General features: G+C 37.3%; 1 protein-coding gene across 3 annotated transcripts in view; it reads left to right on the top strand.

Annotated features, from left to right (window-relative positions):
- RAB3GAP2 (RAB3 GTPase activating non-catalytic protein subunit 2) overlaps positions 1 to 15644 on the top strand; it is a 48981-nt gene that overhangs the window by 17855 nt on the left and 15482 nt on the right. For all 3 annotated transcript variants that reach the window (XM_054628616.2, XM_054628615.2, XM_054628614.2), the window contains exons 4-20: positions 1104 to 1185; positions 3123 to 3170; positions 3274 to 3349; positions 3495 to 3596; positions 4657 to 4756; positions 6340 to 6438; positions 7251 to 7399; positions 8333 to 8412; positions 8501 to 8590; positions 9646 to 9785; positions 10415 to 10631; positions 10937 to 11080; positions 11338 to 11420; positions 11731 to 11795; positions 12173 to 12263; positions 14052 to 14179; positions 14844 to 15057. In XM_054628616.2, coding sequence (XP_054484591.2) covers positions 1104 to 1185; positions 3123 to 3170; positions 3274 to 3349; positions 3495 to 3596; positions 4657 to 4756; positions 6340 to 6438; positions 7251 to 7399; positions 8333 to 8412; positions 8501 to 8590; positions 9646 to 9785; positions 10415 to 10631; positions 10937 to 11080; positions 11338 to 11420; positions 11731 to 11795; positions 12173 to 12263; positions 14052 to 14179; positions 14844 to 15057 — 1908 coding nt within the window. The remainder of the gene's footprint in view (positions 1 to 1103; positions 1186 to 3122; positions 3171 to 3273; positions 3350 to 3494; positions 3597 to 4656; positions 4757 to 6339; positions 6439 to 7250; positions 7400 to 8332; positions 8413 to 8500; positions 8591 to 9645; positions 9786 to 10414; positions 10632 to 10936; positions 11081 to 11337; positions 11421 to 11730; positions 11796 to 12172; positions 12264 to 14051; positions 14180 to 14843; positions 15058 to 15644) is intronic.

Below are 15644 nucleotides of genomic sequence, written 5' to 3'. Positions count from 1 at the left end.
ATTTTTCCCAAATGGTTTATCCCAGACTGTACCCCCCTCCCTTTACCTGTGTTATCCCTCTCCCGGGATGAGATCATCTCCAAACCCCCGCGCTGGCTCTCTGTCAATCACTCAGCATCCCATCCCTCCATCCAGAAGTTTCGGTCCAAGTCGTCGAGTGATTAGCCAGAGGCTAGGAGTCAGCCCCCCAAGCCTTGCCCCATACGCTGTCCTAAATGTCTATCCCCCAGTACCCATCCCTTAGAGTTACTTATTGGTTGGTAAAATGTTATCTACTTTTGGTTTCCACCTCCCTTTAAATGTAACCTTGGCACATCTCCCGGGGCTCTCGGCAGGAGGCCCCCTGAGGTGCAGGAGCTCCTTTGGGATCCTAATAAAACCTTGGATTGACCCCTGCTAAGAGTCGGCCCTTTTCTCTTCTACCGATGTCTCTGGTGTCTCTTGTGCTGCAAAGGCGACCAGCCCAGGTGCCCTCAGCACCCTCGGGGCACAGAGAGTGTCCCCCGCTGTCGGCCGTGTTGGGGCTGCTCCCCCCAGTGTCTGCCGACTCGGGACTGGCCCAGGGCTCCTGAGAGGCTCGCAGAGAAACAGAGACAAAATGCCAGCTGTAACAGCACCCTGTGAATAATAAAGTATGACGTCTTCTAACCTTGAATTATGATGCAATGATTAAAGATTGTCAGATTTAATGTGGGTACTTATGTTCTTTTTGGCAGTTAAAATTTTCTATTCATTGTAGCTCGTGTTCAGTAGTGTTCCCAGAAGTTTTTCCCTGCTTAATACTTTTTTCTGAAGGATTCCTGTTTCTTGAATTGAACCTTTTAAAATTTGATGGATTACTGTATGAATATTTTTAAACAAAACTAGATATTTCAAAATTTTAGTGTCTTATTCTATGTAAATTTCTAAGAAAACATATGAGTCCTTTAGAAAAGTCACTAAGAATATATTTTTACTTTTATGCTCTTCAAGGTTTGTAATTGGCACTTAATCTAAGTGTGGTAGGATGTATTGTACCAAAGAGAAAAAATAAAAATAGAACTATGTTTGTGAGATGCAAAACATTGGAGTTTTATAGCTGGTGTCTTTATCCTTCATGGCAGCTAAATGGAAGCACAGTGACAAGGGAAAGGAAGAAATGCAATATGCTGTTGGCTGGAGTGGCTCTTTGAATGTTGAAGAAGGGTAAGTGTTGAAATGCAGCTGTGATTAAGATGTTATTTTCATGTTTAGCAATTTGTAACCTGCTTTTCACTTGTTCTACTTTTCCTTTCATCTGAGTGCATTTGTGGTTTTATGTTTATTAGTGTTGGAAACAAACAGAGTAACATGGTTCATGAGAAGCAGTATCTGCAAAGCTCACTCCTGTGTATTGCGTGGTATCACAGAACAAGTTCTTACGAATTAAAAGAATGGTTCTCTGCAAATCAGCGTAATTGTGTGTAATTTAGACATGCTTTTTCTAAGTTCTTGTTCTATAAGGGAAAAAAAAGTACTTTTTGAAAAATCTTTTATAGTAGAGATGAAATTTTCTTACGGAATGTTCAACTGGAAATGTATGAAGTTGTTCTAGAGATACTTCTCTTCATTTTCAAAACCTCATTCAAACAAGCTTAAAGTCAACTCTCTGATCAAAATATTGTTTTGGGCTCTAAGTCACTTAGGGACTAGGAAAATTTGCTTTGGTCATACATTTGGTATTTTTACAATATTTTTCCTTCATCTATCTTCAGATAACCAGACAGATGCTTTTTTGAATCTCCCACATGGAATAAGATTTTGTACTTTGCTGGTTACATTTGCAGCCTTGAGTCTGCTTTTGAACATGTTCCCTAATGCCTTCAACCTTCTGTTTGGTGCAGGAGGTGTTGACTTCAGCTTTTCTCCAATCTGTAAAAATCATAATTCTTTATAAAACTGCTGTTTCTATGCATTTGAAATTACCCTGACATTTTTTGTTAAAAAAAAAAAAATCTATTTGAGGGTTTGTTTCTTACTACTGGTACAACCCTGAAACAGGTAGCAATGAAACAGGTAGCTCTGTTTAGATAGGGGCACTTATATTCAATACGTTTTGATTTATTATTCTGTGGAGGTGTTAATATGTTAATTACTGTCCAATTGTCAAAAGACTTGACTGTTTTTGGTTGGTTTTTTGGTTGTAATTTTTTTTCCTTTCCCCAAAGTTGCCTTCAACTTAGAATGTTCTGTGGTGGCTAAGCTTTGCTATTGCAGGATGAGATGTCACTCAGATATTTATAGTTGCTTTGAGGATGTAATGAACTTGCAACTCATCTCAACCTTGCATTTAGAAAGCTTTCCTTCTCTGATTGTCTACCCTGCTTATTTAGTACTCTTTGGGAAATGGAGGTGACCTGGAATGTAAATAATAAACAGTACTGCTGGCATTTATGCTGTAATTGCTGTTTGGGATGTTATCTTGAATTCTATGCTGTCTCATAAAACCTTTGTACTGCTTCTGTTTCCCCAGACAGTGTAAAACTTTGCATCATGGTAACAATTAAATAACTTCTGAATTGAGATACTCAGACCTGCTCATCTGCTTGCCTTCTGTATGCTTTGCCTGTCATTGAGCATACTCAGTTTATTGCATTAACTGGGAAGACCATATTCAAATGTTCTCAAATTATAAGGCACTGAAAGGCAGTGTATATAAAATCTACCTAATTGCATTTTTCAAAAATTTATTTTGATATGTATGGTTCAGTTAGCTCTTTAAAGAAAAGTGGTTTTTATCATTGTATATCAGAAGAAATAATTTACCTAATTGACATATCATTGTATATCAGAAGAAATAATTTACCTTTAGGCACATGAAATTCAGCTTGAATCTGCTGAACAGTAGTGACAAAATAATCAGTCTGTAATTTATGAAAGACAACATTAACAAGGTACAAAAAGTCTGTTTGGGCACTCCTGAACTTGTAACTGAAAATGTCTTTAAAATGAAGGGACTTTTTTTGATTCTTACTGTGAATTTGATATATGGTGTGCTGCATTAATAAATTATTAAAACTTTCAAAGTGCTGACATGGCAAGATCTCTTGAGTGGAGTAAAATTTCACAAGGGAAAGCCACTAATTTTGTGTTTCTGTTTCTAGTGAATGTGTGAGTAGCGTATTGTGTATTCCACTGGCAAGTCAGAAGAGGTAAGGATGTTTATGCATCACTAGTGTCCTTACATGACACTTTTTTATATCTCTGGCTTAGAATGGGATTTGTTTTTAACTTGAGTGTATCTTTGTGAAACAGGAGCTCCACAGGCCGCCCTGACTGGACATGCATCGTAGTTGGCTTCACCTCTGGTTACGTTCGGTTTTACACTGAGGTGCGTTTCTCAGCAGGGCAGGACAAGGGAGCTCTTGGCATAAACATCTGAGTGCTTTAAACTTTGGTCCCTGCAGATTGTGCTTTTTTGTCTTCCCCAAGAAAAGGGACAGAAATGTTCATACTTCTTATCCTTTCCTTTCTAGAGTGGAGTACTGCTTCTTGCACAGCTTTTGAATGAAGATCCTGTCCTACAGCTAAAGTGCAGAACCTATGAAATTCCTAGGCATCCTGGTGTCACAGAACAGGTTTTGTCAGATTATTTTAAAAGCAAAGTGCCAGTGTTATGGGGTTATGGAAGGGAGTATTCTCTGTGAATCCTCTGTGTCCTTTATCAGTTTTTGATGGGATGGACAGTTCCTTAGAACAGGAGGCCCTTGATTTCTTATTCTAGGTGTATTCATACCTGTATAGTTTGAGGATTCTGAATGTCTTTTGGAGTATTAGATCTATAGATTTGTTCTATTTTTCTCTGTTTGCAAAGGAATACTTCATTCATTTTCTATTTATTCATTTACGTGCAAAAAACATGGTAATGCATTCATGAAGGGAAAAATATGTAACTTGACAGGTGCCAAGAGCTATTCATACTCATTCATAGGAACTTAAATATTTCACAGAAAATAGCTAGAAATTAAAAATTATTTATAGGGCTAGGAACCTGCATGTCATTGTGAGTATTTCCTGCAGAGAAGGCTCTGAAGAACTCAGACTATTTAGTAAAGAAGGTAGCTTTCTTAACTTTTGGCTGAGTTGGCAAGTTTATGTGGAAAATGAACAAAATCACAGAAATTTCCAAGTTTTCTTTGTACAAATACTCACATGATTTAGTGTGACATTTTTGGGATCAGTTTTGAAATACAGAAGCATTAAGGAATTCAACTCTTGAATTTGTATCACCAGATTAGCATTTATGTGCCCAAGTGGTAATTCAGGCAGGCATTAATCTGGTTTCAGAATTTGGCTTCCTAAAACTGTGATACTTACATTCTAGATGAACCTGTTTTTCTGTCGCCTTCAAAAGTTGCTGTAACTTATGTATTTTCTTCCTAAGCCATTAGATATATTAAGCAAATAAATTATTAAAAGAAGATAAAAGTAGAAAACTATGTGGCTAAAATGATTTTTGGGAGAGTTTAATACTGAATTTCTGTAGTTTTTCCTTAGTTGCCTGTGGCTTGTTCGATATGAACTCTCTGGATGTAATCCTCATTTTGTGTAGTTAATAGTATAAAAAGCCAGAAAATAAGCTGTTTTAACAGTAGCAGTGATCTATTTTTTGTCTCCTTTTTTTCAAATTTTTCCCAGAATGAGGAACTAAGTATCTTGTACCCAGCAGCAATTGTGACAATTGATGGCTTCAGCCTCTTCCAGTCCCTTCGTGCGTGTCGCAATCAGGTAGCAAGAGGTATGTCTAAGGGGAAATGTTTATTTTTCAATCTCTTAATAGTTCTTTATTTTTTAGGAAATTTACTTAGGTTAAATATAAAATTAGGGTGGAATTTAGATCTTCCTTGCTTCTTCATTGATACATTGACACCTACTGCACTCAGGGATGTTTCTTCCTTTACAGAAAATGTTCCCAGAGCCCAAGTTGTCCAAGTAGTATTGACTGTCTTCTACATGTTCACCATAATACTGTACACTGGTTTTGGCTGAGATAGAGTTAATTTTTTTTCCTAGTAGCTGGTATGGGGCTGTGTTTTGGATTTGTTACGAAAACAGCACTGATAGCATGCTGATGTTTTAACTGCTGTGGAGCAGTGCTTACTCAGTGTCAAGGCTTTTTTTGTTTTTCACACTGCCCTGACAATGAGCAGGCTGGGGATTCCCAGAAACTGGGAGGGACACAGCTGGTTCAGCTGACCCCAGCTGACCAAAGAGATATTCTGTGCCATATGATGATGCTTCTGGAAATAAAAGCTGGGAAAAGAAAAGGAAGAAGGGGGAATTTTCAGTTATTGCATTTGACTTCCTAGGCAACTGTTACGTGTGATAAAGCCCTGCATTCATGGAAGTAGCTAAATACCTGCCTGCTCATGTGAAGTAGTGAAGAAAATTTATTGTTTTGCTTTGTTTGCATGCTGTCTTTATCTCAACCCACAAGTGTCCTCACTTTTACTCTTCTGACTCTCTTCCCCATCCCACTAGGAGGGAGTGGGTGAGCTGCTGTGTGGTGGTCAGCTGCCCACTGGCATTAAGCCACTGCATACTGCTGAGGTGCTTCTTAGCATGCCACTGTCAGTGGAATGTTCTTCTTCCCAAGAAAGACCTTATGGGAAGTGATAATGCTGGGATGATGGCAGTGGTGGTCCCTGGTCTTTGTGTTCATGTCTAAGAGCTTTTCATACCTTGTTTGATTGTGCAGAGTTAGATCCTGTTCCTTTTAGTACAGTGCCTGTTCATAACTCTAATTTGGAAACAAGCTCAGTTTCCAGGGGGTAGGGGAGAATTATGTGACAGTACTGTGTGATAGATGGCACAAGGAAGGTGTTGAGAAGGACTCAAAGCTTGTTGCAATATCTGCAGCTGGAGTGCTGTATCTTCCTTCATTCTTGACCATCTCTATTTGGGGTAATAGATACTTAGTGACACTCACTGGTTTCGTCTTACCACTGTTTTTACCTCCCACTGTTACATATCTAGTGAGTGTTCTGAGTTTGCAAGTACTTGGGTGGAGAAGTTTCCACTTAAACATGCCCGAACCACAGAAATCAATTGTAGTAGCTTTCTAAAATTGTACAGAGTATTTTACCATAATAGCTAGTAAATACACTATCTGCAAGTACAAAATGTATTTTTAAGTGTTTTAATTTGATGATGGTAAGTATTTCAGAAGGCTATTTTAACAGATATTCCAATGCATTTAACTTAAAACTAGGTTATTTTGTGTCTTCAGATTGCTTCAGGTGGTTTTTTTCCTCTCTGTTATGCTATTCCTTTGTCTTTGACTCAGTAGAAACTTTTTTGTGCTTTATTGACTTTTGTCAGCTGCAGCATCTGGCAATGAGAATGTTCAACCTCCACCATTAGCTTATAAGAAATGGGGTTTGCAAGATGTGGATACGATTGTGGACCATGCTAGTATAGGTAAGCATTTCTGTTTAATTTCAAATATTTTAAAAAATTAAATTCATGGTTTTGTGCAGTTAAATTCTTCTTGAGAGTGCTTAGTGATACTGATTGGATAGAAGTGAGTGAAGGCTGTCATAGTGAATGTTCTCATTAACCACTATCAAAATATTTTTTATTTTATTTTCTAGTCTGATTGAGTCTTCCCTCTTACACCTGTAACTATATTGTTCTTTGTTGCTTAGTAAGAAACAGCTGAGAGAGGCCAGATCAGATGCAGTTATTTCCATTTCTGTCAGGTGAAAGAACTGTCTGGCAGGCAGATTAAGGCCGGTGTGGGTCTTTCCTGAGTCAGGCACATAAGGAAATTTAAATTTGTGACAGTTCCTTTCCAAAAAGGACAGATTGACTGATAGACTGTCAAAGACTTTTACCCTTCAGAATTTGCAGAAGCCTTGGTTCTTGTCAGAGAGGCACATCTGAGGGATAGTAAGCTTAGTTTCTCTTCCACCCTTTCTACAAAAGCAGCTAAGAGGTCAGAAGGCTGCTATTAAGGCAGGTGAAGTGAGTTTGGTACATGTATTTTTGCTGCTGAACTCTGCTGAGTTTTTTTCCTTCTGAATGAACCATATGTGCTTTATAATTAACCCAAGTCCATTAGGTTATTTCTGCCATGTTGTTTGGCATTTCTATGGTTAAAGCTGTTCCTCTTCCCTTCCCGCTGAATGCTGGCTGATCAGTCAAGAAGGCAGGAATATATTTATGTTTTTAGAGCAATTGCATGCCTCTGTTCTGAATGTGTAAGACATTCACTTTATTGTTTTTGTTAGGCATCATGACACTGTGTCCTTTTGATCAAATGAAGACTGCCTCCAATATAGGAGGATATAATGCAGCTATTAAAAACAGTCCACCTGCCATGTCCCAGTATGTTACTGTTGGAGCCAATCCTTTCGCTGGGTTCTTTTTTGCCTTGGAGGTATGTACTACAAAGGTGACTCGGTGAAACTTTGAATAATTAATCTTTCTTTTATTCTGTATGAGTATTTCTGAAGTATTCTTAAGTTCTTTTTATGATGACATTTCCCCTTCTTGATCTTCTGGAACTGGAATGATTTGGAGTGAATGTGATAGTAGTGTCTAGCATGGGTTCCTGCTACTGAGAAATTGTATTTTCTATCTTAAATTGAGTGTGATAAATATTTTTTTTCAAATTTGTTTATTTATTGCCAACTAGTGTTTTTCAAAAATTATGTTAGTATTGTGTAAACATGCATCTTATGGGTATTTGGAGGTCTTTAGCCTTTGATTCAACATGACCTGAGTACATTGTAGTGATTTCTTGTAAGAGAAAACTGCAGTTTGTGCTTAACTGTAGCATATTTACATCCTCTTGTGTTGTATGGGAGGAAAAGGATGTCAGTGTAGTTGTGTCTGTATATTCAGACCCTACACGTATGCTGTCCTTATCAGGATTGAAATTTAATTGTAAATGCTAGAATTGGAATTTTGGTTTCTGTACTTGCTTTCCAACAGGTCTGTGAAAAAACTGCTTATGTTGATATTTGCAAGGATGCCAAAGCCATACACCAGTCAGCTCTCTGTGATAGATGATACACAGGGGTTTTTTAACTTCTGTTGCAGATAAACATACTGAGCTACCAATGACTTTCAGAGGAGTTTGAAATGGTAGAGATGTCAGAATGGCTTTTCTGGGGACAATGAATTTAAATTTTGCAGTCTTAAAGCTATGCTTTCTGAGCTGAAAGTCCGTAGGAGACCTGAAAAACTAATCTGCAGTTGAGTTCAGTGTAAGAACTGTTTCTTGGCTTTATAAAGGTTTTGTTGCTTCATTTTAGGGTGATTCACAGCTGACTATTGAATTTCTAAACACATTGTTCCCATATTTCAGGGTAGCTCACAGCCTCTGTTGTCTCATGTTGCCTTAGCAGTTGCAAGCAAACTGACTTCAGCATTATTTAATGCTGCGAGGTAATAATTTATTTTTTTTTTTTAGTTGTAGCTGTATAATATTTTTACGACCATTAGTGTAATTCTTGTTATGTTCTTCTGTTGCAAGTGGCTGGCTTGGTTGGAAGAGTAAACATGAAGAAGAACCTGTCCAAAAACAGAAACCAAAGGTGGAACCTGCTACCCCATTGGCAGTGAGGTAAGTTGCGTTTTTTTCACGGTCAGTTACTTTGCATGTCTTATCTTTTTAATTATTTAAATTATCTTGAAAGGTATATAATTGATGAACACATGACTTTAAGCAGTAATGGTAGTTTGCAAGTCATTTGTTTTAAGCTTTGTTTCATTTCAGTTTATCATTCTGGACAAATAATTATTCATCTTCCCCGTTTCAGTGCATGAGTTCATTGTTACTGTACAGTCGTTGCATGACAAGGCAATCACTTATCCTACTTTCTGAACTTTGCTTTTTCAGTAGGACTTAGGCAGAGCTATGATATATCTTGGTAAACAGAATGTTCTGGTTTGAAAGCAAATCAGTGAAAGACTCCAAGTCAGAAATACAATTTATTAGGAAAAGGAAAAAGAAAAACCAAAATACATGCAATACTACAAAAGAAAAAAAACCCTACACTGACAGGGTCAGAATACAACTTGACACCCTGTGGGTAAGGGTGTGGTAGCAGTCCAGTTGGATTGGTGGCTGCAGTCCTCCTGTAGTGGCAGATGTGATTCTGTTGGAACAGTGATCCTGTAGGAAGAGTGTAGTCTTCCTCTGAAGATCCAGTGGAAAAGACGGCTGCTCCTCTGGGAATCCAGTGGAAAGACTGGTTGTTCTGTCCCAAATCCCAGATTGTATCCAGGTAGGGATGCTTAGCTCCTCCTCCCTGGGTGGAGCAACTCACAATGGGCTGTTATCATTCTATGAGTCATGTGGTGGGTCCATTAAACAAAAATGTCTCCTGGAGGGAGTTATCTCTGAGTCATATGGAAAGGCATTGATGGGCCCATGAACAGGAGATAGGGAAAAAACAATCCCCCTGCTGGTTTCAGCAGTTCTTGAGGATGGGAATGGAATACATCTTAATATTGTAACCTAGGACACAGAGCAAGAACTTTTTTCATGATTTGCTTGTAATTTTATCCATGCCTTCTGTTAGCTTAAAAAGAAGTCTTAATCCTCAAAAGAAAATCTGACTATTTCTGAAGAAAAGGATGTGTCTAGTGGCTTTGCTTCATTATTATTGTTTTTAGGTTTGGACTTCCTGACTCCCGGCGCCATGGTGAAAGGATATGTCTTTCTCCATGTAATACTTTGGCAGCAGTAACAGATGAATTTGGAAGGGTTATTTTGCTGGATGTTACAAGAGGACTCGCAGTTCGCATGTGGAAAGGTACGGTAGTGGTATTAGTATAGCAAATAATAGTCTTCAAAACACTGAGGCATTTTATGTTCAGACTTAGAATTCTGAGAATTTTAGTACATTGCTTCATTACAAACCGAAGTCAGGTGTAATATAAAGTCCATAAGGGTATTTTTGCAAATCCCTGGAATATAGTTAAAATTTGATCTGTTTGGTTGGTATTTTCTTTTGGAAGAGCTTTAGCTCTATTCAATGTTCTTTCTGTTGGTAAGCTCTAGTACCCTTTTTAATTCTGCTGAGAAGATAAACTTTGAAAAATCAGTAAGAAGACATACAGCTTGTTAGATTCTCATTTCATCATGATGGCTGCACAACAAGGGACTCCTCAATGTCATGCATTGGTTTAATGTCCCGAGCACTGACCTGATGGGTTTTGGGGTTTTTTATATCTTCTTCAAAAGAATTTGTTCCTTGCCAGGGCTTTGCCAAGGGCTATGTTTGGCCACTCTCTTGTGGGTCCTGTGCCAAGTCAATGGACCAGAGTTCTTTATAGGAGTCAGGAGTTGCACGATTTGAAATAAAGCTTAAGATTACAGCTTGATACACTAATCCTGTATTAATTTCTGCACATTTGTGACCTTCTGTCTTCTCTTACAAAGGATACCGTGATGCAGAAGTTGGTTGGATACAGACTGTGGAGGACCTTCAGGAAAGGGAAACTGAGAAGATGGATTCTTCTCCTTTTGGAAATGCACAAGGTCCAAGCAGGGTAGCTCAGTTCCTTGTGATCTATGCTCCAAGAAGAGGCATTCTGGAAGTGTGGAGCACGCAGCAAGGACCTCGGGTTGGAGCCTTCAATGTGGGGAAATACTGCAGGTAAGAATCAGTTAGCAGGTAGGCGTGGTGGCTGTGCTGCTGCAATAAAGTGATACATGGCTATGCCAGGGTAAAAGTGCTAGTGGTGCTGGCAAGCACTTCCTGTGCTGCCCAGTGTTTCCACTGAATGCAGCTTCTTGTTCTAGAGGTGGGGATATATTGTCATATTTCATCACTCTACAGTCTTTTCTGATAAAGGTGTTTTGCAGTTCTTAAACCTTAGCTTCATAAAACTTAGTGCCTTTTTATTTTGTTTGTGGACAGGGAAAGTTGCTAATTTTGGCCATTTTTAAAAAAAATTTCAGGTTGTTGTATCCTGGTTATAAAATAATGGGTCTAAACAATGTGACCAGTCAGGGATGGCAGCCCCAGACTTACCAGATCTGCCTTGTTGATCCAGTCTCTGGAAGTGTAAAAACTGTCCATGTACCTTTCCATTTATCACTGAGGTAAGAACTTTTTATGCTCTATATAAGTAAATTAATTTCATTATTGCTTTTGGAAACAGTTGGAGACAGCAATTCTGGCGTTCCTTTTCAAGCTGAATAGTTCTCTGTAATAATCTCATTGGTTTGTATGGATTAACGTGATTTTATTTATTGGGATGTTACCTTAAAGTAGCATAAATAATTTAAAAAATACAGTTTTATTGAATTATTACTTTTAATTCTCTTCACTCATACAATTAAAAATTCTTTTCCTTCAGTGATAAAAAGAGTGAACGAGCAAAAGATATGCATCTAGTGAAGAAGTTAAATGCTTTACTCAAAGCTAAAACCTCAGATCCAGGTAGGTTCTCTTGTAAAATTTCTTAAGATTGTGTTATCAAAGAGTTCTTGGATTATCTGTAAGTATGCAACCACAAGTACAATTGTGGTGCATTCTGACACCTCTATGTGCTATGAGCTATGATTTTTAAGTAGCTTGAGATTTCTGTTACTTTGTTTCATTTTCCTCAAGCTTATTTTGGCACCTTCTGCAACAGTGTCATCATCTTTGTCATGAACGCACATGCACCTTAACTGTTATGCAGGTTTATTTGCTCTTTAGAAGGCATTTGAGATATATGAATTTAAATTTTGATTATCTTTATTTGCAGATTTAATTGAAGCTGAAGCAAAGGAATTAATACTTGATATCAAATATCCTGCTACAAAAAGACAGGTGAACATTTAGAGTATACTTTAATATTAGAAAAAGTACTGCATTGTCAGAGTGCTAAATATTTCAAAATAAGTTGGGTTTGTTTTTTTTTTTCCTAGAATTACTTGAAACAAATAATTGAGCTGTTTAGGGTTTCTGTGTGTTTTTTCTGGGTAGTTTTTTATGACATTTTGACTTGTGACTTCCCCAAGGCATTGTCTGTGAATAATAAAAAGAGAGAAGACCTTTCTGTAGGAATAAATTATGCCACAAGTATATGTGAAGGTGAAATACAGATGAAAAATTGTGGTCAAAGTTGTGCTATTGTTGGCTTAACTTGCATATTTTAACAATGAGATTAAGTGACTGTTTAATTCTCTTGAAAATCTGCTTAACAGGCTTTGGAAAGTATATTGACAAGCGAACGCATGCCACTTTCATCTCTCACAAGCATCACTCAGACATTAATGGATAATTTAAAAAAACAGGGTAGGTGGATATTTATTTTGCAAATATAGAGAGATATTTGCACTTTGTCTGCAGTGCTGTAAGACTATTACTATTGTATGTAGAAATGTTCTGTTCCACAGGGAGACCAGGTTTGGTCTGCCTAGTTTCAGTGCTAGGTATCACAGGACGTTGCTTTTCTGTGTCTTTATTTAAGGCAGACTACAAATAGCTTGCTGGTAAGTATGTTTGGCTAAGCTTGCTGGGTGCCGAGTAACTTGTGATTATATTTTTTTAAAAAACCAACAAAACAAACTCAAAAAAACTGGTCTGAGTGCTTGTGTCCTGTAAAAGCATCCTTTAGAAAGAAGGTTCATAGGCTTTTGCCTGTAAATGTTTTAATTTATTCTCTCTTCAAAGAAGAATGTGAAAATATGACATGATCTGTGAATTTTAATATACTTGAAGCACAAAATCTTTATCACTGAGAATCTGAGCTGTGACCACATCTAGTATCTTTTTTTTTGGTAAACTTTGCTGAAATTTACCAAATACTTCAAGTTTTGGTAGAGATTTCAGAGCTTATGTCAGGAAATGCCATTGCTGATTCAAAATCTTTTGCTGAGAATCAAAGAAATCTCTCCTTCATTTCTACCAGTGGTAGTTTCTTTTTATGGTTTTCTTGAAGTACATAGAGGAGATTGAGACATTCACACATGCAGTTCTCTACCTAAATTCTCTACCTCATTCTAAATCAATAGTATTATCCATTTCTTTTATAACTCCTAAAACATCCAAAGGAAAACGGAAACATGATTCTTAATTCTGAAGAGAGGTTGACAGAGTAGTATATTTCCTAAGGTCTCCGTGTTTGTGCATTTTTCATAATTAATCTCTTGTCAAACATAACATTATTTCCCCACAGTCACAATATACAGCAAACTTGACTGATGTTCCAGCCTTCTAATTTCACAAGAGTAGTGTTTTATTTCTCCACTTCTGTCTAGTAGGTAAAAGATAATTTGAAGCAGATCCTGGGCTCTGTGAATGCTGTGGTTGTGAATTCAAGGTCAAGTGATTCTGTGAAAAACTCTCTGTGTTTTTCTCTTTTTTTGGTAGGATTTTAATAGCAATGTATTAAAAGTATTTAAGGGTTTGTAAATGAAAATCATGTTTAGAAGCAGCTTCAGGTGAAAATTGTGTATTCAGTGGAATCTTTTGTATAGAAAGGTCATTTTACAATCTCTCAGGAAGGCTTTCTTTCAAGATTAATAAGCTGAAATAAAAATTTTTTTGGACATGTTGGTGTTAGTTTTCTATGTTGCTTTAACTGTTATGGGAATTTGAATGTCAATAGATACATGAAATTTTTGAGACTCAGATTGCAAAAATACAGAAGGCAGTGTCTTGCTGAGGTGAAATTTAATTCATGTTAGTAGTTATCAAGCCTTCTTCAGATGAGAGGAATATGCTTAAAGTGTCAGAATGAATAAATGTTATAGTTTGTTATTCTTGATGAAAGAAAACCAGAACTGTATTTCAGTTTTTGACAGTCTGTGGTTTGGCCTTAAACCAGGAGAAGACAATAGATTTGTCTTTGTTCAGTTTCACATTGTCAACCTCCAGTTTTAAAACAAGCTTCATAGCTTTCTTTAATACCTCTTGTGGAAATAATTCTTATTTTATGCTGCTCTGAATTGAATGTAATGATTGCAAACAGCAGTGCATCAAAAAATTACAGTGAGTTTCAGAAATTCTCCAGTTCTGTGTGTCTATTTCACTATTCCAGGCTATATGTTCAAGTTCAAGTGCGGTTTTATTTCTCCTCAGAGCTGGAGTGTGTGGACGAAGGACTGCTGCAGTTCTGTGCAAACAAGTTAAAGCTGTTACATCTTTATAAACTGGTTAGCAAACTAAATTCCCAGAGCATGCAGAAAGAGACTTCACCTTCAGATAATGTGAGTAAATTGAAAATTCAGTTGTCTTTTAAATTCAAGTGATGATTTAAGCATAAGAATACGTTTTCAAAGCCTCAGATAGAGTAAGTAGGTAAGCAAGTAACCCCTTTTTGTGCTGCAGCTTTTAATGAGGTAATTACTTATAATACCTTCCCTCCAGCCTCATACAAGTGTCTGGTAATTCATCTACCTAATATTCTTTAGGAGACACAAAATTGAGATACAAGTGAAAATAAAACCACTTTTCAGTGGTTTCAGTTTTTTAGTTCTTTATTCACAGTATGTAGTGTGTTCTTCACTTTGGTTTTGGAGGGATATTTTGGGACCTGTAGAAGTTAAAAATTTTGATGCTTGCATAATTTGGCTTGCTTTTGCTATAATTTGTAAAACTACTTATGTATTTACAAAACCATACTGGTATTTTACAGGCTTGTTTACTTGATGGACGATTGTTATGCTATGGGCAGAAGCTAAAAATGGGAAATGCATCTGTTCTGGTCCTTAAAAAGGAAGCTAGACAAGGTCTTCATTTGAGCAATGTGAATAACTGATTTGGAGATTATTTTGGCCCTTCTCAAAGATGTTTTTAATGTTAGAAATGGAATATTTTGCTGCTTGTATAAGTCTTTTATGAGATTTTTTTTTTTTTGCTTTTGCTTTTAAGGACTTGGCTAAACTACTTCGCCTTGAAGAAAAAGATTTTCATAGGCTTGAAACTTTACTGGAGAGCTACAAGAAAGAAAATACTCAAACTACCACTCAGTTGGCTGATGAGAAGGATGACATGTTGTCTGTGAAAATATTCTTAGAATATCTAGACTATGAAAAGGACGTGATTACTATAAAAGATATGGAAGATGGAGAATATGTGGCTTTAGGTAAGAGCTATTGAGCTCTGTTACATTATTCAGACTGATTTTAATCTAAGATGGTATAAATATGTTAGCCCTAATTTGAGGCCTTAGCAACCTGTCTTGCCTTGAAGTGCTATGTAACTGCTCCTTTTAGACTCTTACCTTTAGCTGCAGGACAAGTCTTTTGCATGAATGACTATTAATACAAGTTAACTGCATCTGTGAATACAATTACCCTGAAGCCATGTAACCACTTTTCATTCATTAATTTACACTACTAAATTGGGCAGTGGTAACTGGATACTTCACAGAGCAGCTGTACCCTGCTGCTGCTTTCATGTTCACAGCACTCTAAAAACTGAGTTAATGGCAGGACTGACTTTAGCCTCAGAGATGAGGGAGCTGACCAGAGGCAGCATAAGGCAATTAGTTGAGGCAACAAGGAGCCCTGATTTGTGGAGTTGAGATTTTCAATAAGGTCCCTCTAAAATGTCCAATGATTTAATTTTGTCCATGGCTGTGGGCTCCATCTGTAGTAGTAGTCTTCTAGGGCAGGAGAAGTGGTGTGTGGTGTTGGATTGTTGCATGCTGAAACCAGTTCTGGTTCCATC

Source organism: Agelaius phoeniceus, chromosome 3 (genome assembly GCF_051311805.1).
Source record: "Agelaius phoeniceus isolate bAgePho1 chromosome 3, bAgePho1.hap1, whole genome shotgun sequence".
Taxonomy (NCBI): Eukaryota; Metazoa; Chordata; class Aves; order Passeriformes; family Icteridae; genus Agelaius; species Agelaius phoeniceus.
Note: the sequence above shows the minus strand (reverse complement) of the source record. Positions and strands in the feature narration are given on the sequence as shown.